Source organism: Felis catus, chromosome B3, assembly GCF_018350175.1.
Source record: "Felis catus isolate Fca126 chromosome B3, F.catus_Fca126_mat1.0, whole genome shotgun sequence".
Taxonomy (NCBI): domain Eukaryota; kingdom Metazoa; phylum Chordata; class Mammalia; order Carnivora; family Felidae; genus Felis; species Felis catus.
The window spans coordinates 60,514,671-60,536,156 of record NC_058373.1 but is presented as its reverse complement, the minus strand read 5'-3'; the positions used below and the strand labels follow the sequence as shown (position 1 = coordinate 60,536,156).

The window sequence follows — 21,486 nt, the reverse complement described above, 5'->3', positions numbered from 1 at the left end:
GAATGAAATCTTGCCATTTGCAACAATGTGGATGGAACTAGAAGGTATACTAAGCAAAATTAGAGAAAGAAATATCATATGACTTCATTCATATGTGGAATCTAAGATACAAAACAGATGAACGTAAGGGAATGGAAGCAAAAATAATATAAAAACAGGGAGAGGGACAAACCATAAGAGACTCTTAAATATAGAGAACAAACTGAGGGTTGCCAGAGGGGTTGTGCGTGGGGGGATGGGCTAAATGAACAAGAGGCATTAAAGAAGACAATTGTTGGGATGAGCACTGGGTGTTATATGTAGAGGATGAATCACTGGATTCTACTCCTGAAATCATTATTACACTGTATGCTAACCAGTTTGGATGTAAATTTTAAAAAAGAAATTAAAAGAAAAAATCCAGCTACCATTTTTTTGTGTGTGTGTGGAAATTGGGAAGCTGATCTTAAAATGCATATGCAAATTAAAGGGTCTCAGGACATCCAAAACAATTTTGAAAAAGAACAAATTTGGAGGTTTCATACTCCTTGACTTTCATCATTTACTAGGAAGATAAACTAAGATTGTGTGGACCTCTTATAAGGATTGACATATAAATCAATGGAAGAAAATAGAAAAACAAACTTTTAAACTTTCCACAAGTGTGCCAAGACAATCCAATGGGCAAAGAATAGTATTTTCAAAAAATGTTGCTGGGACAACTAGATACACTCATGCAAATGAAAGGTGCTAGAACTCTACCTCATAACTACAAGTAATTCAACATCATTCATAGATCTAAATTTAAGTGTTAAAATTGTAGGGTTTTTTTTGAAAACAAAACAAAATAGAAGTAAATCATTGTGATGTTGAATTAGGCAATGACTTTAGATATACTGCACCAAAATCACAAGTGGCAAGAAAAAAAGCCCAGATAAATTGGACTTCCTTAAAATTAAACATTTTTGTGCTAAAAATAATAAAGTAGAAAGACAACTTAAAAAAAAAAAACATTAAAAAAAAAAAGATTACCCCTGCTGCCTTGGGCTCAGCACATTGCTACTATGTCTGTGTTTAGTGTGACTTTATGTATTTGAAATTAAAAGAAAATGCCGACTACACCACGGGTATAAAAGCTTTAACCTACATACATGTTAACAATGGGTCTAAAATGAAAAAAGAAGCTACTTTTCCCTAAATGTGTGCTTTATTTTATTTTATTTTTTAATTTATTTATTTTGAGAGAGAGTGTGGGAAGATGGGCAGTGAGAGAGGAAGAGAGAATTTCAAGCAGGCTCTGCACTGTCAATGAAGAGCCCATCGTGGGGCTGGATCCCACGAACTGGGAGATCATTACCTGAGCCGAAATCAAGATTCAGATGCTTGGCCCATTGAGCCATCCAGGCCCCCCATGTGTATTTTATTTTATTTTTTAATTTTTTTAATGTTTGTTTATTTTTGAGAGAGAGCTCAAGCAGGGGAGGGGCAGAGAGAGAGGGAGATAGGATTCGAAGTGGGCTTTGCACTGAAAGCAGTGAGCCCAATGTGGGGCATGAACTCACGAACTGTGAGGTCATGACCTGAGCCAAAGTTTGCATTCAACCAACTGAGCCATCCAGGTGCCCCCTAAATGTATATTTTAAACACCCATGTATTCTAGTTCTCTATGTGTAGGGATAGAAGTGTTTTGGGAGGGCCCACCGTGGTAAATAGTTTTATCCAAGAAGGATGTAATCTTTATTGCATGAAAGCAGGTACCTGTGTTCGTTAGCTTCTCCACTCTTCCTTCTTACGGTGGTGATCTGCCTCTCAGCTGGTACATTCCTCCCGTGAGTGTCTCCTGAGAGCACAGGCAAATAGAATCTTCTACATACTTCCAGTGAACCTGCCTAAAACGAAGAGGTAGCACAGGGAGCCCATGTGCCCATCCCCCTGCCAACCTTGGTTCCTGGTTGTTGTGGGAGAGCTTCACTATAAGTGAACAGTAATGCTTTCCTTTCTTCTCTTCTCTAGGCCTCTGTTGGGTTGACGCCACGGATATGTGAGGTATAGATTCTATTTTGACTAGATCCTCTCAAAGTACACCTCCTTTGTACACTCCCTTCAGTGAACTCCAACCCTCTGGTTTGTGCAGGGTCTCTTCATCAGGGAGGAAGACTATGCTCCACTGCCTTCCTCTTGTAGGATAAAAGTAAGGTAAGAACCTGTCAGGCCCTAGGGCCTAAGATATTTCCGTTTCTACTCCAAATTGTAGCATGTTCAGCTGTCCTCTCTTTGCTTCAAGAGTCATCTAGAGGAATGGAGAAAAGTCACAGCAGAAATATTTTGCAGTATAGAGCGATGAGAAACATACTTAGATCTTTGGGCTGTAGGAATCTTAATTCCTATCCCCAGGCTTAAACAGGTGTTTCCTGTGGACCAGCTTGCCCTGGCTATCTGGGTTCCTTTTCTTCACTTTCCTTACAGTTTAACACCAGCTGTTGGAATTCCTCTTCCAGCTCCAGTAGGTTGTTTTTTGGGTCAGTAGTTCCTAAGCTCTAGTTCCAAGACAGTGCTGATTACTCCCATATGAAGTTTTAACTAGCCTGTAGCGAAAATGTTGGTGCAAGGTTACCAATTGCCCTTAATTTTTGGTATTCTGTTTTTTTTTGGTGTTCAGTGTCCTTTTTAAAAAACATGAGATATAATTCATATACCATAAAATTCATGCCTCCAAAGTGTATAGTTCATTGATTTTTTTTTAATATTTACGAGGTTGTGCAGTCATCCTTACTAATTCCAGAACATTTCATCATCCCAAAAAGAATAAATGCCCTTTTTAAAAATTAAATGATAGTGAACATTATTTATACATTTTTTTAAGTTTGCAAAGTAAAATTTTTAGACATGTATATGTGTGTCTGTGAGAATGTACATGTATATTAAATGTTTTATTGGCCGTGAAATCTGGGAACCACTACTCTGAGAGACATCTGGGATGCCTGTGTCCAAATCTGGGAAGGTTAAGAAGAAACAGTTTATAAGAATGTGCATAGTGTTCAGCTCTGATCTGGAGCCTTTGTTTCTGGTCACCGGCTTCACAGGCAAACATCTGTGTTCTGATGAGGAAGACCTTTCTGTGAGAAGTTTGTTTTCTTTTTCTTTTTTTAAATTTTTTTATTTATTAAAATTTACATCCAAATTATGTTTTCTTATTTAACAAAATCTTTGCTGATTTTAATTAAGAATTGTAGCTATTTTGTTATTATTTTATAGATTTTATTTTTAAATAATCTGTACATCCAGCATGAGGCTTGAACTCACAACCCCAAGATCAAGAGTTGTATGCTCCGCCAGCTGAGCCAGCCAGATGCCCAGCTATGTTATTATTTTGAAAAGGAATGAAATGCTAGTAGATACCTATAAGATACAGCATATATTAACCAGAATTGCTGTGTATAAAACAGGTGAAATAAGAATTGTCCTACTTAAATTAGGGGTAGGGACCAGAATCTTATTCATTTAACTGTCCTCATTGCTCAACACTGGCTCTCAAGATGCCATCACAGAATAATAAGAGCTCAAAGATCATGTTTGGAAATCACTTAAGAAATAAGCCTTTAGACTTTGCGGTATGGTGGCCTGATCAAGATATAGGCTGGTGGCAGCATCCTAAAACCATGCTGAAATAGCCTCTTGAAGGCTAAATTTGAGTCAGCGCTGACATTGTAAACCTAAGACTGTCAAGTGATGACAGCAGACGCTAGCAGCACAATTGTGCACATGTAGAAAGAGACTCAGTGGGGCTCCTTGGCATGGTCAAGGTCTTAGAGTGTCAGAGGTAGAACTAGATCAAGAATTAGAACCTTCTGATTCTTGGCTTAGTGTTTCCCCTACTTTTTTCCAAATCTAATATGTTGCCTTTTTTCACAATGTAATTTTGAAAAGATGTCCCCATTTTTCAAAATGTAATTACGTGCCTTGTTCTACATGTCTTTAGTTTTCTGGAAATCTATAATGAACGAGTGCGGGATCTGCTGAAGCAATCTGATCAAAAAAAGTCCTACAGTCTGCGGGTCAGGGAGCACCCAGAGATGGGGCCCTATGTACAAGGTGAGCCACTGTGGTCCTGGAAGTCTGAGACCAAACTGAACTCTGAGAAGCTTTCCTAATGGTCACTGATTCATTTAACAGATGAATAGTGAATACTTACTATGTGCCACCTGCTGTACTAGATGCTGGATATATAGCAATAAACAAAAAAGACAATCCTGCCCTCAGAGGCAGGCTTATAGTCTTGTCGGGGGTGAGGCAGAAAACAAACAATTAAAGTAGTGATAAAAAGCTAATAAAAAATAAATAGATGTCATGATGGAAAAGAGCATTGGGCAGTGTAGGCAGTCCATCTGCATAGCGTGGTCAGGAAACACTTATGTGAGGAGATTCAGAAGCCAGTCACGTGAAGAATGATGTAGCAAGGGGAAGAGTGACTCAGGTAGAAGGAGCACCGTGAGCAAAAGCCCTGAGAGAAGGGCTGGGTGATTACAAGGAGACCGATGTGTCTAAAGCATGGTGGATGAGAGGGAAAGTGGCATGGTATAAGGTTGGGTCTGTGGTGCCAGGTCCAGCAGGGCCTGGACTGACTCCCAGGTCAGGCATTCTCCTTTTCTGAGTACTTTCTCTTCCACTGGTGGTGATAGGGAAATGAGGAGATGTCACACATAGCACGGGTCAGAACTGCTTCCTCATTGAGTGCTGATACTTGGTGTTTGGTACCATTTGTCTTATTCCATTAGGCTAGATCTTAATGTTAAGTAGAAACAGTTGTCTTCTTTTGTGGAGGAAGTTTTTACCCTTTCAGGCCGCTATAAAAATAACACTCAAATTCTATGCTCCTATTCCTTCAGAGATATGGTAATTTAAATCCTGACAAAAGAGAGTTATATCAGACATCAAGAGTTGGTCTCTTCTTTGACCAGGGCATGACCAGTGGAGGTGTACCAGTCACTGATTCTGCTACCTTTGTCTTTTCCTAAATGTTCCATCATAAACAGCAGCCTGGAAACAACAAAAATGCCATTTGCTTTCCTAAGAGCCAGTGGAGTTTACTCTGTAAAACTGTGTGGATATGTATTTCTGTGTAAAACAATACTTTGAGGGCAGACCAGGCATTGATGCAGTAGTGTCACAGTCTCTCACCTTTGTGTTTTATTTTAATGTGTGTGTGTGTGTGTGTGTGTGTGTGTGTGTGTGTGTGTGGTGGGGAAGTAGAGGAAACCTCAGACACAGTCCAGTTGTTCCCATTGCACAAAGGCTAAAATGAAGCTACAAGAAGCTAGGGGATATTCCCAAATCACACAGCTCACTGGGGCATGGTTGGAACTGGGAACATTGCCTAGAATAGGAGGAGATGAGTGGGACAGAATCCTGTACATCAGGGAGACCTGTGATCATAGATTTTTTGATTGGCATTGCACCTGAAACCCGGGGAAGGTAGGAACTTATGCATAGTCATTCAGCTTGGGTCATATACCCAAGGTCAGTGACAGGAACTGGACTGAAATCTCAGGGCTCTTGTGGATACCTTCATGGAGTGAACCCTCAGGGGGAGGGTGGATGGTTGGTAGGAAATAATTCTAACCCAGCAAAAGGTCTCTTAGATCCTTTGGGTTACATGTTTCTTAAAGTTGATCGGCATTTTCTCAAATCATAACAAATAAAGGTCAACATTCCTCCCATTTCTCAATGAAGGAGACTTGAACTTAAGTTGTACAGAACCAGCCTTGGAAGCTAAGACTCTGAATAGTCACACTGAACTATTATTCCCCTTACTACTCTCTGATGGCATTACAGCAAACTTTTTACTTTTAGTTTTTTAAAAATTTGCTTTCTTCATTTATTTACATTATCTGCCTACCTGCCTTCCTATATACGTGTCTGTGTACCTCCATCTTTGGGCTCATACATTCTGTGAATGTGATTCCAAAGTGGAAAGTGGTTTCTGCTTTGAAACCAGTTCTCTGGGAATTTATTGAGTACCTACTAGATGCCTATACTATTCAGGGTGCCATAGGAAATATGAAAATATAAGAACTTACACTTCTAGTCCAGAATTGTGAGCTGAAACTTGAGAGTTGTCTAAATCACAGGAAAGGAAGGGGGTAGCCCATTACCTTCCATTAAAAAGTTTATTAATTAGATGACAGATTAAGTTCAAATCTGAAACGTACAATGTTCTGCCCAAAGCACACATCAGAGGCTAGTGGTTATAGGGTCTGAAGTATTATTTAAGTGAGAAAAGGACAGTATTATGTTTTTGCCTTGGCCTTTATCTTAACATAAAGGGATAAGGTGCAAAGTAGAAGGTGTTGGAGGTAGGTAATTGGGTTTCTGAAAAAAATTTTTTTTAAAATTCTATGTGTTCAATCTACATGTTGTTTTTTTTTAATTCTTTTTTTTTTTTAATTTAATTCTTAAACCTTTTTTCCTCTTGCCTTTCTGCACTTACCAGGACCTCTGGTACCATATTAAATTAAAGTGCTAGCAGTATTTAATCTTGTCCCCAGAGGAAAGCTTCAACATTTTACCATTAGGTATGATATTTGCAATAGTGTTTGTTTTTAATAAATATTCTTTATCACACACTTATAAAAATATAGCAAAAATATAGGACCAGGTTTTAAAAAAAAATTTCCAATCTATGGCAAACCAAAACCTTGATAAAGGAAAGATGAATTAGGGGTGCCTGGCTAGCTCAGTTGGAGGAGCATGCAACTCTTGATCTTGGGGCTGTGAGTTTGAGCCCCACCTTGGGTGTAGAGATTAAAAATAAAATCTTAAAAAAAAAAGATGAATTACTAGAAAAATGAGAAAGACATCTTGATTATAAGCTCAAATTCTTTTTACGAATTCAAAAGATATAAAATCACTTGTCATATTGTTATAAACGTTTTTAAAACTCTCATTTCTGTTTCTATCTCATTACATACCAGTAACAATTTGAGAACGGGCCCCAGTCTTTGGACCAGCTTTGAGAAACATTGCCTTAGCAGATTAAGGGAATTCTCTTTTTTTTCTAAAAGTTTTCCAAGAGTTTTTTTTATTTTTTATTTTTTGAGAGGGAGAGAGAGCATGGGCAGGGGAGGGGCAGAGGGAGAGGGAGAAAGAGAGAGAATCCCAAGCAGGCTGTGATCTGCCAGCACAGAGCCCAATTTGGGACTTGAACCCACGAACCATAAGACCATGACCTGAGCCGAAACCGTCAGATGCTTAACGGAATGAGCCACCCAGGCACTCCTAAATTTTTTGTTTTTTAACTTTGAAACAAATTAAACTTTTTAAAAAGTTGCAAGTACAGTGTAAAGAACTTTTTTTCTTGAACCATTTGAGAGTGAATTGCGAACCTAATGACCCATCTCCCCTGATTATTTTAGGGTATTTTCCCTCCATTCCTCCAAATAGGAATGTTCTCCTGTATAATCACAGCACAACCACCGAAATCAGGAGATTAACTTTGACATGTTACTGCCATCTAATCATTAAAACCCATTTAAGTTTCCCTAACTATCCTGATAATTGCCCTTTTGAGAATCACAGATTGCATTTAGTTTGTCTCTCTGGGACTCTTTAGTCTGGAAAGTTTCCTTGGTCTCTCTTTAACTTTCATGAACTTTGACAGCCATCAAGTAGTATACAATTTTAATGTGTCCCATTACTTATAATTTTTAAGGTGATAGCTGCCAGCCTTTTTCACTCTGAAATTGCTATTTTCCTTTTGTGATCAACAAGTATTTGTGGGGCAATACTGTGAAATCATGTACATACCCCATCGTCATCTAACTTTCAATTTATTTATTTCAGTTTAGATTCATGGTTTCCTATTTTATCCAATGGGTTATCTTCTTTTACTGTGATTTTTTTATTTTGATGCACTCAGGAATCCTCTTTGAGTACACTTCTGTGACATTTTGACACATCACTGTTATTTTTTGAGCACCTCCTTGTTTTCTAGCACAGAGATATTCCAGGCCCATCTACTTTCTTTGCCTCAGTCTTGGAATCAGCCATTTCTCCCAGGAGTCCTGTTCCTTTTTAGTGGAGAATAATATTTAGAAGCTAGGGTCTGGGTGCTATGTATGCCCAAATGTCCCTCTGAGTGGACAGAGCTGAGTAATCTGTGTTCACACCAGTACCTTTAATTGCAGTCCAACACAACATAGTTCGTTCTGGATTTCTCCCTTTTCATATTTGTAATTCCTTTATCTAACAGGGGAGATACTTCTTTGATCTACCTTCCTACATGTGATCTGTCTCCTTGCCATTGCTGTCCTCTTTCTCATGTGGGTGTCCACGTCGTGCACATGCTGGGCTTCTTGAGTCTGTTGTTTAATGACCCTTTATCAGTTGTGGATATTTTTTAGTCATTATTTATTCTAATATTGCTTTTTTTCCACTACTTTCCTTCTATAACTTTACTTACAGGTATGTTAGACCAATTCCTTATCTGTGCTATGATTCTTACCCTCTTGTCTATATTTTTATATTTTGTCTTTCTGTGCTTTATTTTGGGTATATATGATTCTGACCTATCTTTCTACTCACTTTTTTTTTCAGTTGTATCTAACCTGCTATTAAATTTAGATACTGAATTCTTATTTTCACTGTAGTACTTTTTATTTCCCAAATCTCCATTTGATCCTTTCATTACAATTTCCAGTTTTCTTTGAAGTTTTATAATCTTGCATTTAGTTCCTTGAAAATAGTAAGCAGAGTTACTTTAAAGTTACCATAACCCCAAGGTCTGAATTTTTCTTGCATTTATATTGCCTATTATTATTTTTTTAAATTTTTATTTAAAAAAATTCTTTTATGCCAATACCATGCTGTCTTGATGATTACAGCTTTGTAGTAGAGGCTAAAGTCTGGGATTGTGATGCCTCCTGCTTTGGTCTTCTTCTTCAATATTAATTTGGCCATTTGGGGTCTTTTGTGGTTCTATACAAATTTTAGGATTGCTTCTTCTGCTTCGAGAAGAATGCTGGTGCTAGTTTGGTTGGGATTGCATTGAATGTGTAGATACCTTTGGGTAGTAGTGACATTTTAACAAAATTTATTCTTCCAGTCCATGAGCACAGAATGTTTTTCCATTTCTTTGTATCTTCAATTTCTTTCATAAGCTTTATATAGTTTTCAGCATACAGATCTTTTACATCTTTGGTTAGGTTTATTCCTAGGTATTTTATGCTTCTTGGTGCAATTGTGAATGGGATCAGTTTCTTTATTTGTCTTTCTGTTGCTTCATTATTAGTATATAAGAATGCGGCTGATTTCTGTACATTAATTTTGTATCCTGCGACTTTGCTGAATTCATATATCAGTTCTAGCAGACTTGGTGGAGCCTATGGGGTTTTCCATGTATAGTATCATGTCATCTGCAAAAAGTGAAAGCTTGACTTGATCTTTGCCAATTTTGATGCCTTTGATTTCCTTTTGTTGTCTGATTGCTGATGTTAGAACTTACAACACTATGTTAAACAACGACGGTGAGAGTGGACATCCCTGTTGTGTTTCCCTTAGGGGGAAAGCTCTCAGTTTTTCCCCATATAGGATGATATTAACTGTGGGCTTTTCATAAATGGCTTTTATGATGTTTAAGTATGTTCCTTCTATCCCGACTTTCTCGAGGGTTTTTATTAAGAAACGATGCTGAATTTTGTCAAATGCTTTTTCTGCATCGATTGACAGGATCATATGGTTCTTATCTTTTCTTGTACTAATGTGATGTATCACATTGATTGATCTGCGAATGTTGAACCAGCCCCACAGCCCAGGAATGAATCCCACTAGATCATGGTGAATAATTCTTTTATATTGCCTATTATTTTTGCTGGTTTTCATTTATTTATTGCCACATCTACTTGGATGTTTGGTTTGTTACAATTTTGTGCCAGATAGTGTTGGCTAAATTTTTTTATAGAAATAATTTGAAGGTGTAGGACAATGGTATCTTTCTGTGCAGAAGACTTCTCTTTATTTGTCCAGGTTTCTGCATATGCTAGTGATCCAGAATCACCTCAGTCCAATTTAAGTTTTGGCAACGTTCAAAGCTGCATTGCAAACCCTTCAAAGGCTATGTACTTCTAACTCTTTTATTCCTGTGTTTTAGCCCTTTGGGTTTCCAGCTCAAGTGGTGTTCTATAGGGCAACTGTGGGTGGGATCTGGACCGCAGTCTGGGTTTCTCTAGACCAGTGAGGTTGTCAAGGGGAACTGCTCTGAGTCATATCCCCTCAAGATCTGGCAAATGACCTCAGAGGAAAAGTGTCCCCAGATGCTGGCCACTTTTCTCTGGGCTTCCATCTTTGCCCAGTATATGGCCAGAAAATTTTTAATATCTGGGTATCCCTCTGTGCCTCAAAACGTATGTCTTTAATATTACTTGCCCAGATTTTTCTAATAGTCTGTACTGGAAGGATTGATTTGTGTTATCTCACTTACCATTACCACAATTTTTAAAACTTTTTATTAGAGAGAATTTTGAACACACACAAAAATAGGCTAATATAATGAACCCCCATGTATTCATCACCTAGTTACAATAATCATTAACCCCTGGCCAGTTTTGCTCTACTTTTATTCCTGTCTACTTTCCCTCATTCTGTGTTGTTTTAAGGCAAATTGTATATGTCACATCTATTCATCTATAATATTTTAGTATGTAGCCCTAAAAGATAAAGATTAAAAAAAAACATAACCATAAAACTAATTATAACATCTAAATAATAATAATTTCTTTTTTATTTATTATTTTATTTCATTAAAAAATCTTATTTTTTAAATTTTAGTTTATATCCATTATAGTTAACATACAGAGTTATATTAGTTTCACGTAATGATCCAGCAATTCCATACATCACCCAGGGCTCATCGCGATAAGGGTACTTAAAATCTCCATCACCTATTTCACCCATCTCCCCAACCACCTCCCCTCTGATAACCATCAGTTTGTTCTCTATAGTTTAAGAGTCTTTTTTTTTGTCTCTTTTTTTCCCCTTTGTCCTTTTGTTTCTTAAATTCCACATATGAGTGAAATCATATGGTGTTTTTCTTTCTTATTTCACTGAGCATTATACTTCTTAACTTCATCTATGTTGTTGCAAATGGCAAGGTTTCATTCTTTAAAAAAATTCTTTATTTTTGAGAGAGAGAGAGAGAGAGAGAGAGAGCGCATGAGGAGGCAGAGAGAGAGGGAGACACAGAATCCAAAGCAGACTCCAAGCTCTGAGCTGTTAGCACAGAGCCTGACCCAGGGCTTGAACTCATGAACTGCGAGATCATGACCTGAGCTGAAGTCGGATGCTCAACCAACTGAGCCACACAGGCACCCCAAGATTTCATTCTTTTTTTTTTATGGCTGAGCAATATTCCATTGTGTATATATATATATATATATATGTGTGTATATATATATATATATATATATATATATATATATATATATATATACACACACACACCACAATTTCTGTTTGTTTGTTTTTTTGAGAGAGAGAGAGAAAACAAGCAGAGGAGAGGGGCAAAGGGAGGGAGAAAGAGAATCCCAAACAGGCTGTATGCTCAGTGTGGAGCCCAACTTGGGGCTTGATCCCACAACTCCATGTTCATAACCTGAGGTGAAATCAAGAGTAGGATGCCCACTGACTGAGTCACCCAGGCGCCCTTATACCACAATTCCTTTATCCATTCGTCTATTGATGGACCCTGGGCTGCTTCCATATTTTGGCTATTGTAAATAATGCAATACACAGAGGTGCATATATCTTTTCAAATTAGAATTTTTGTGTTCTTGGGGCCCCTGAGTCACTCAGTCAGTTGAGTATCTGACTTCTACTCAGGTCATGATCTCACGTTTGGTGAGTTTGAGCCCCACATCAGGCTCTGTGCTGACAGCTCAGAGCCTGGAGCCTGCTTCGGATTCTGTGTCTCCCTCTCTCTCTGCCTTTCCTCTGATCATGCGCGCGCGTGCTCTCTCTCTCTCTCCAAATAAAGAAACATTAAAAAAATTAAAAAAAAAATTTTTGTATTCTTTGAGTAAATAGTGGAATTATTGGGCCATATGGTAGCTCTATTTTTAATTTGTTGAGGAACCTCCATACTGTTTTCCATAGAGGCCACACCAGTTTACATTCCTACCAACAGTGCACGAGGGTTCCTTCTTCTCCATGTCCTTGCCAACACTTGTTGTTTCTTGTGTTTTTTATTTTAGCCATTCTGACACGTGTGAGGTGATATCTCATTGTGGCTTTACCAATAATTTCTTAAAGAAATCCAGTCAGTGTTGAAATTGCTTTGCTAATTTGTAGCCTAATTGTATTCAGCAATGAGCCAGTGAAGTTACTTTTTTTCCTGAATCTCTGACTCAGTTGTGAAGGCACTTTTTGATTTGGTCACTAACAACCCATATAGACTTGCTTTCATATCCTTAAGCTCCTCTTTACCTATCTAAAGCCTACCTATTCTGTGACTAAATTCAAGTCTCACTTCCTTCATGGAGCCTGCCCTGGCCACTCCTCTGATCGCCTTAGCATTTATTATCTCTTCTACTCCTATGGCATTTGGCCATATGGTTTTGTATAGTATAACTTCTTACGATTGTAAACTGTGTTTGCATAGGGACGTGTGTACTGTATGTTGTGCATGCCAAATTGAGTCTGCCGTCTGGTGGGGTGCATAGCATCTGTTTACCTCAGAAATTTTGTGAGGGCCAAATGTGAGGGAATATAAAATCTTTTCTTATACTCTATGTAGCTAAATTGTAAGGAATTGCTGTTGTTTTTGTTGTTGTTAGCAGAACCACTGTATGAATTCCAGACTATATTTTCTGTGAGGGCAGAGACCTGTAGTTCCAGAGCCTATCATAACGCCTGACAATAGGCTTCCAATAAATATTTGTGGATTTAATTTATTATCTTAATGAACTTAGTCAAGGTCTCTTATTCTTGTCTATCAAATTATATAAAATAGGATAAAGTTAATGACCTACAGGAAGAAGTTAAACTTTATCAAACGTTTTATTTATTTTGTTTTTTCCTCCCTCACAAATCTGATAGGTTTATCTCAACATGTAGTTACCAACTATAAGCAAGTAATTCAACTCTTGGAGGAGGGAATAGCAAACAGGTAACAGGTTTATTTGTTGCTGTCCTTCTTTCAGCCTCATTCTTCTTTCCTGTGTTCTCATCTCCCTTTTGGAGTATATGATTATACTTCTCTCTGTAGCTTCCCACATTCACCATCAGGAGACCTTTCTCAGAACAGTAATGTACCCAGTGGAAGGGGCAGTAGCTAAGATTTCATGCATTTCTCACTAGTAGATAGGCTGGAGTTTGTTCTGGATATAATAATATTAGGCAGTAAGCCCAGAGTTACTCTGTGCTTTGTCTTATAATACACAACTTTTGCTATTTTGACTAAAGAAAGATTCTTGCCTGCATTGTTCTTTCCGTAGGCTTGATAGAGATAAGAACCAGTATAGTTTAAAATGTTTCAGAAAAACATTTTTCTTCTAGTTTGATATATTTGTAAAGGATACCTAAAAAAAGACTGTTTTGAATCTGCTATGAATAAGTGCTGTAGACTCTCCTAAAAGCTATTGTAAATTGTGATAACATTCCATATCGTTGGTTACTAGGAAATACTGTTACTAGTATATGCCTGAAAGAACAGACTTTTTTACCTGGGAAAAATGTTGGGATTTAGTCTTCTATTTACCCTATTAATAGCATGTCCAAGTTAATTGACCATAAAAGAAGAACTTTATTTTTTAATTTTTAAATGTTTTACTCATTTTTAAAAAAAATTTTTTTTTCAACGTTTATTTATTTTTGGGACAGAGAGAGACAGAGCATGAACGGGGGAGGGGCAGAGAGAGAGGGAGACACAGAATCGGAAACAGGCTCCGAGCCATCAGCCCAGAGCCCGACGCGGGGCTCGAACTCCCGGACGGCGAGATCGTGACCTGGCTGAAGTCGGACGCTTAACCGACTGCGCCACCCAGGCGCCCCTGTTTTACTCATTTTTGAGAGCATGCAAGCAGGGGAGGGGCAGAGAGAGGAGGACAGAGGATCCGAAGCAGGCTGTGTGCTCACAGCTGTGAGCACGATATGGGGCTTGAACTCAAAAACCCTGAGATCATGACTTGAGCCGAAGTCAGATGCTCACCTGACTGAGCCACTCAGGGGCCCCAAAAGAAGAACTTTAAGTTTGACATTCTACTCCTTGGGTTTCATGGAACTATCCTGGAGGCACTTGACTCTGGTCTTCAGGATACCCTGTGTTCCTTGATCTTTAAGTGTCAGGCTTCACTTTTTGCTCTTTATCCTTGAATCATGAGACCTGTCTTTGGAGTTTGACTCTTCTTCCATTCCCCAGCTCCTCTGAGAACAGAAGTCAGTAAGATGGTCTTAAACTGAAACATGATTGACTTAGATTTAGATGAAGGAAAGACTCTTCTGACTTTAAGGATTAATATTTCAATGAATTCTAAAGGAGGTTATGCATTCCACCTTGCTTAAGTATGACTTTGACATAATTCAGGATCTCATTTCAAATCCCTTTCTGACACTACAACATTAATATTTAGTGTTTAATCACGTTTTACTTTTTCTTTGAGGCTTCTCCAACAAGCTCTCTATTTCCTCTTGTTTTCTTTAAATGGGTCTATTTTGGGGATATTCTTCCAGGTTGGCGACACTCTAGTATTCCCCTTTTCAACTCTGATTTTTGCTGCTTTTGCTTAAAAATGTCCTAATGTGGTTTAATATGACGCTACACTGCCTTTTATTCTCAGATATCCATACCTAGAATGCTGCTTCTGCCATCTTTGGACCACTCTCCTAACTAAACTGGACTAAATATGGATGTTTTGTGATTCTCACCTGTGAACCTCGACACTAACACTTCTTGTGTTCCCCATGGATTCTTAAGGATCCACCGTGCATAAACAATACCTATCCTAATTGTCTTCCTTTATGTACACAGAATCACAGCAGCCACTCATGTTCATGAAGCCAGCAGCAGATCCCATGCCATCTTCACTATCTACTATACACAGGTTGGTTACCCCTTTATTTGCTTAGATTTCTTCCTTTCTCAGTCCCTTTTGACGGCTCTCTTGTCTTTTCTTACTTCTTTTCCTTTCTTCCTACCTTTGCATTTACAGGTCCTTTACTGTGATCTAATGTCACAAGGAGGACCTACATACAATCTACTAAGCTCTACACCAGAAAGGGTGGAGGCAGTTTCATAAAAACTAATCAAAATACCTTCAACTTATATTTACTTTTAACATTTCAAAGCACTTTTATATCTATGTGATCAATATGAGCATTTAAAACAAGCAAGGGGCACCTAGGTGGTTCAGTTGGTTAAGTGTCCAACTCTTGATGTTGGCTTAGGTCATGATCCCATGGTTTGTGGGATTGAGCCCCATGTCTGGCTCTGCACTGGCAGCACAGAGCCTGCCTGAGATCCTCTCTCTTCCCCTCCCAACTCTCTCTTCCATGTACTCTCTCTCTCTCAAAATAAATAAATAAACATTAAAAAGATAAAACAAGGAGTGAGACTGAAATAAATATAAGCGTTAAAATGAAAAGGTTGAAGATTTACTTCTATTATGATGGAGTAAAGAGATCAACAAATCCTATCCCTCAAAAGCAACTATAAACCTGATCAAAACTGTCAAAATAACCATTTCTCCTCTCTAAAAATAGACCAGAGTCATATAATAAACCACACATTTGTTCTTGCAGGTAAGAATAGTACAAACCTGTGGTGTGTTGCCTTAGGCTGTTACTATCCCCACCTGTCTCTGTCAGTGAGGTAGTTGAGTGAGGGAACAGAAGGCCATGAAAACCAGCACCTTTGTTGCTACCGCTGCTAGAGGAGTTCACATGATTTGGACCTTTTTCAAGTTAGGGTGGTGCTCTTGATGGCAAGAAACAGGAGATCAATAGCTGCCTTAAGACTGAGGTTGTGAGTCTGTTTCAGGCAAGAAATGAACTGGCAAATTATATGGGGATTTAACAGGAAGTTCTGGAAGATGATGCAGCCATAGCAGACTTGATAAGATCTTCACATATCCTGTATTGAACAGAACCTAAACCTAAAACTGAACTTTTAATGCATTCCCCAGCCCACACATAGATCCATTAACAGAGAATAGAGATTTTATTGGCTCAAGATGTTTGATTATAATTTATGACCTGTATTTTGTTGAATACTTAGCTACGTAGACACAGAGTGGCCCCCAAAAGGCCAAGCTTAGAGGTAAAAACAACTAAAGGAAAAAACTGAACAGAGAATTCTTTGGCTATATATTGCTGGGGAGGCAGATTTTAGAGATTTTTAGCCTAGGCAAGTTACGAGAGAAACCCAACAACCACTGCCATTTTCAAGGGGAAAAAAAAATAACAGAATTCAGAGTTGTTACAGTATGTTATCTAAAATGGCTAGTGTTCGACCAAAAATATTAGACATGCAAAAGCAAGTAAGAAACTACAACTCATGGCCATGGGGGAAAAAACAAACAAACAAACAAACAAACAAACAGTAACAGTCAGTAGAAATTGATTCTAAGTGCTCCAGATGTTAAATTGTTTAATGATGCCAGTGACTCTAGAAAATTTCAATAAAATCCTAGAAATTGTTGTATAAAATGGGAGTCCCAGAATTGAGCTGTATAATAACTGAAACAAAAAAATTTACTGGTGGGACTCAAGTAGATATGAGATGGCAGAAGAATTACTGAACTTGCATACAGACAAGTAGAAATCAAACATTTTGAAGAAAAGAGAGTAAAAAGATTAAAGAAAAAAGTACAGAGCCTCACAGACCTGTTGGACCACAGCAAATGTGTTAACATAAGTGTAATGGACATCCCAGAAAGACACAAAATAAGCATAAGAAAAATTTGAAAAATAGTGGCCAAAAATCCAATATTTGTTGAAAATCATTAATGTACAGATAGAAGTATTTTGAAATCTCTGAGTAAAATAAATATAAAAAGATTCATACCTAGACACATCTTAGTCAAATTATTGGAAGACAAAAGCAAATCTTGAATGCAGCTAGAGAAAAATGACTCAGGATATATAAGAGAACAATTACATGATTAATGGACAACTTCTCACCAGAAATATTGGACCCCAGAAAACAGAGTACTGAAAGGAAATAAAACTGTCAACCAAGAATTCTCTATGCAGCAAAACTAACTTCCCCAAATTAAGATGAAATAAGAACATTCCTAGATAAAAAAGAAAAGAAAAAAACCCCCAGAATTTATTGCTAGCAAGCCTACCTTACAAGAAAACCAAATGAAATGTTTCATGCCGAAAGAAAGTAATATCAGTAACCTAAGTCTACAAGAAGAAACGAAAAGTTTTGAGAACAGGAAATATGTGGGTTAATATAAAAAGCTACATAAATATATTTTTTCTTCTAATGTTATTAAAAATAAGATTGTATAAAACAATAATTATAATGCTGTATTATAATCACTATACATTACATACATTGTCATACATATTGACACTAATAGGACAAAGGAGTAGGAAGGAAAAGGAGATCTATTCAAGCAAAGTTTCTATATTTATAGGAATTAAGTTAGTATTGTTTTGAAGTTGATTGTGATAAGTTGTGATGCATGTTGTAATCTGTAGAGCAATCACTAAGAAAGTAGCTAAAAAATGTAATTCAAAAATCAGAAATTTGGGGCTCCTGGGTGGCTTGGTCGGTTAAGCATCCGACTTCGGCTCAGGTCATGATCTCACGGTCCGTGAGTTCGAGCCCCGTGTCAGGCTCTGTGCTGACAGCTCAGAGCCTGGAGCCTGTTTCGGATTCTGTGTCTCCCTCTCTCTCTGACCCTCCCCTGTTCATGCTCTGTCTTTCTCTGTCTCAAAAATAAACGTTAAAAAAAAATTTAAAAAAATCAGAAATTAAAATGGCATACTAAAAATAATTATTTAACACAGAAAAGGCAATGAAGAGACAACGGAGGTGTAAAAAATGTATGAGACATTTGGAAAATAAATAGAGTAGAAATAGTTTTGAACACATCACTAATTCCATTAAGTGTGATTGGATGAGAGTATAAATGGTCAGATTGGATAAAAACAGAACTCAACTATATGTATGCTGTCTACAAGAAACAGCCCTTAGATCCAAAGATACAAGTATGTTGAAAGTAAAGGGATAGAAAAATATACACCATGCAAATAGTGACCACAAGAGACTTACAGTACTATGTTAATGTCAGGCAAAAAATAAATTTTAAGACAAATACTATAGACAGAAAGGGACATTTAATAATGATAAAAGGTCTGTACATCAAAAAGATGTAACAATTAGGGGCGCCTGGGTGGCTCAGTTGGCTAAGGGTCCGACTTTGGCTCAGGTCATGAACTCATGGTTTGTGAGTTGGAGCCCTGTATTGGGCTCTGTGGAGCCTGGAGCCTGCTTTGGATTCTGTGTCTCATTCTCTCTCTGCCCCTCCCCCACTTGTGCTCTTTTTCTCTCTGCCTCTCAAAAATAAATAAATGTTAAAAAAAAAAAGTTATAACGATTATACATGTATGTGCTTCCAACAGTAGAGCTCTAAGATATAAGAAGAAATAGGAGAAATGGACAGTTCAGTTACAGTAGTTGGAGATTTCAGTAATCCACTTTCAGTAATTGGTAGAACAATTTGGCAGAAATCGGCAAGGATATAGAAGATTTGATCAACATTATTAACCAATGTGACCTAACATTTAACATTTAACATCTACAGAATACATTTTCTTTCTTTCTTTTAAAGTAAGCTCCACGCCCAAGTGGGGCTTAAACTCCCAACCCTGGGATCAAGAGTCAGATGCTCCACCGACTGAGCCAGCCAGGCGCCCCTAGAATACATTTTCTAGTGCACCTAGCCCATTCTCCAGGATAAACCATATGTTGAATAAAGCTAAAGTATGCAGTTGTAAGATAAATAAGTTCTGGGGATGTAAAGTACAACTTTATGACTAGAGTTAACAATGATAGATTATTATTTGAAAGTTGCTAAGAGATCTTAAAAATTCACATCACAAGGACAAAAAAATTGTAATCATGTGAAGTAATGGATGTCAAAACTTATTGTGGTAATCATTTTGCAATATATACATATATCAAATCATTATGTTATACATCTTAAACTTATGCAATGTATATCAATTATATCTCAATAAAACTGGAAAAACAAATTATGGCATATTCACATTTAATGTTCTCTACCTTACAAAAATGATACATCAACTAATCATAATATGTAGGACTTTAGTTGGATTCTGATTCAAAGAAACTAAAAAAAAATTGAATAGGAAATTTGAACAATGACTAGATATTTGATGCTCTGAGGAATTGTTGATAATGTTCTAGGTATACTGAGGGTATTGTGGTTGTGTTTTTTAAGGGTTTTTTAGAGATGCATACTGTAATATTTACAGTTGAAATTGTAGTGATGAATTGACTTCACAATAATGCGGGTGGTGAAATAGTGGGGATATAAGCAAAGTGAGCCTGGCCATACATCGACAGGTACCTGAGAACTCATTATACTGTTTTTCTACTGTCCTATATGTTTGGAATTTACCCTAATAAAAATATTTTTAAGGTAAAAATAAAAGGCTAAGACAGTGTGGCATTAACATTAAGATAGACACATAGATCCATGGAATAGAAGGGAGTCCAAAATAAATCTATGTACAGGCAACTGCCTTTTCACAAACTTGGCAAAGACAATTCAGTGGGGAATGTTTAATCTTTTCAACAAATGGTGGTAGGACAATTGGATAGCTATATGTTAAAAAAAAAAAAAACAACAAAAAAAACCCTACAAAACCAACAAAACAAAACAAAACCCACACCAAAACCAGAAGAAAACAACTGTAATCCCACCTTGCACTTTATCCAGAAATTAACTCCAACTAGACCATAGATATAAATGTAAAGCCTGAAACTATTAAATTTGAAGATAACTTGGGAGAACCTTCGTGATACTGGATTAGGCAAAGGGTTTTTCGATAAATTGAATTGAACAAAAGAACAAATTGAAATTTGCAATTGGTCAAAATTTAAAACGTTTCTTTGAAAGACATTATTAAGAGAATTTTTAAAAAGCCACAGGTAGGAAAAATATATCTGTAAAACATACCTGATAAAGGACTTGTATCCATAATATATACAGAACTATCTAAACTCAGTGTAATAAGAAAACAACTTACAACAGTGGGCAAAAATTTTAGGCCAGCACTTCACTAAAGAAAATATATAGATGGTTATCAAGCCCTTGAAAAGATGCAGACATCATTAATCATTAAGGGACTGAAAGTTAAATGAGATACCACTATCCACCTTTTAAAATACCTAAATTTATTTATTTTTAAATGTTTATATTTGAGAGAGATAGAGACAGAGTGCGAGCTGGGGAGGGGCAGAGAGATGGGGAGACACAGAATCTGAAGCAGGCTCCAGGCTCCACAGAGCCCAATGTGGGGCTTGAACTCACGAACTGTGAGATCATGATCTGAGCCAAAGTTGGATGCTTAACCGACTGAGTCACCCAGGCATCCCTAAAATACCTAAATTTAAAAGAGTGATTGTACTAAATCATGACCTGCTATGTAGGAGCTGAAGTTCTTGTCAACTATATTACCAGTTGGAATATAAAATGGTACAACTTTGGAAAAGAATTTAAACATGTATCTACCATATGATCCAGCCATTCCATGCCTAGCTGTTTTTCCCAAGAGAAAAGAAATGGTATGTTTGTACAAAGACTTGGACTCAAATATTCATAGCAGCTTTACTTGTAATTGCTCAAAGCTGGACATGATCCAAATGTCAATCAAGAGGTGAAGAAGGGATAAGTTGAACCTGATATATTCATATAATGGAATATTACTCAGCAATAAAAAGGAATGAACTCTTGATACATACCTCAACACGGATGAATCTCAAAATAGTTATGCACAGTGAAAGAAGCCAGACATTGTATAATTCCATTTGTATGAAATATACTGAGAAGACAAATCTAAAAATTTTTAATGTTTATTTTTGAGAGTGTGAGCAGGGGAGGGGGAGAGAGAAAGGGAGACACAAAATCTGAAGCAGACTCCAGGCTCTGAGCTGTCAGCACAGAGCCCTAGGAGGGGCTCAGATCCATGAACCACGTGATCATGACCTGAGCCGAAGTTGGACAGTTAACGGACTGAGCCTCCCAGGTGCCCCTGAGAAGACGAATTTATATGTAGAAAATTGATGAGTGGTTGCCTGGGGAAAGGGATAGGAATGGAGATTGATTGTGTTCTGACTTGGGGGAACTTGGGGAGTTATTGGAAATGTTTTAAAACTGGATTTTGGGGCACCTGGGTGCCTCAGCTGTTTGAGTGTCTGACTCTTGATTTCCACTCAGGTTATGATCCCAGTATTGTGGGATCAAGCCCTGTGTCGGGCTC

At 37.5% G+C, this 21,486-nt stretch overlaps 1 protein-coding gene across 11 annotated transcripts in view; it reads left to right on the top strand.

Annotated features, from left to right (window-relative positions):
* The window catches only part of STARD9 (StAR related lipid transfer domain containing 9), a 121,008-nt gene that overhangs the window by 51,011 nt on the left and 48,511 nt on the right, over positions 1–21,486 (top strand). For 10 of the 11 annotated variants that reach the window (XM_045059474.1, XM_045059466.1, XM_045059465.1 and 7 more), the window contains exons 5-9: positions 1,993–2,025; positions 2,114–2,175; positions 3,959–4,071; positions 13,066–13,135; positions 14,996–15,068. In XM_045059474.1, coding sequence (XP_044915409.1) covers positions 1,993–2,025; positions 2,114–2,175; positions 3,959–4,071; positions 13,066–13,135; positions 14,996–15,068 — 351 coding nt within the window. Of the gene's footprint in view, positions 1–1,992; positions 2,026–2,113; positions 2,176–3,958; positions 4,072–13,065; positions 13,136–14,995; positions 15,069–21,486 lie in introns of those variants that run through there. The other variant, XM_045059469.1, reaches the window with a different exon arrangement.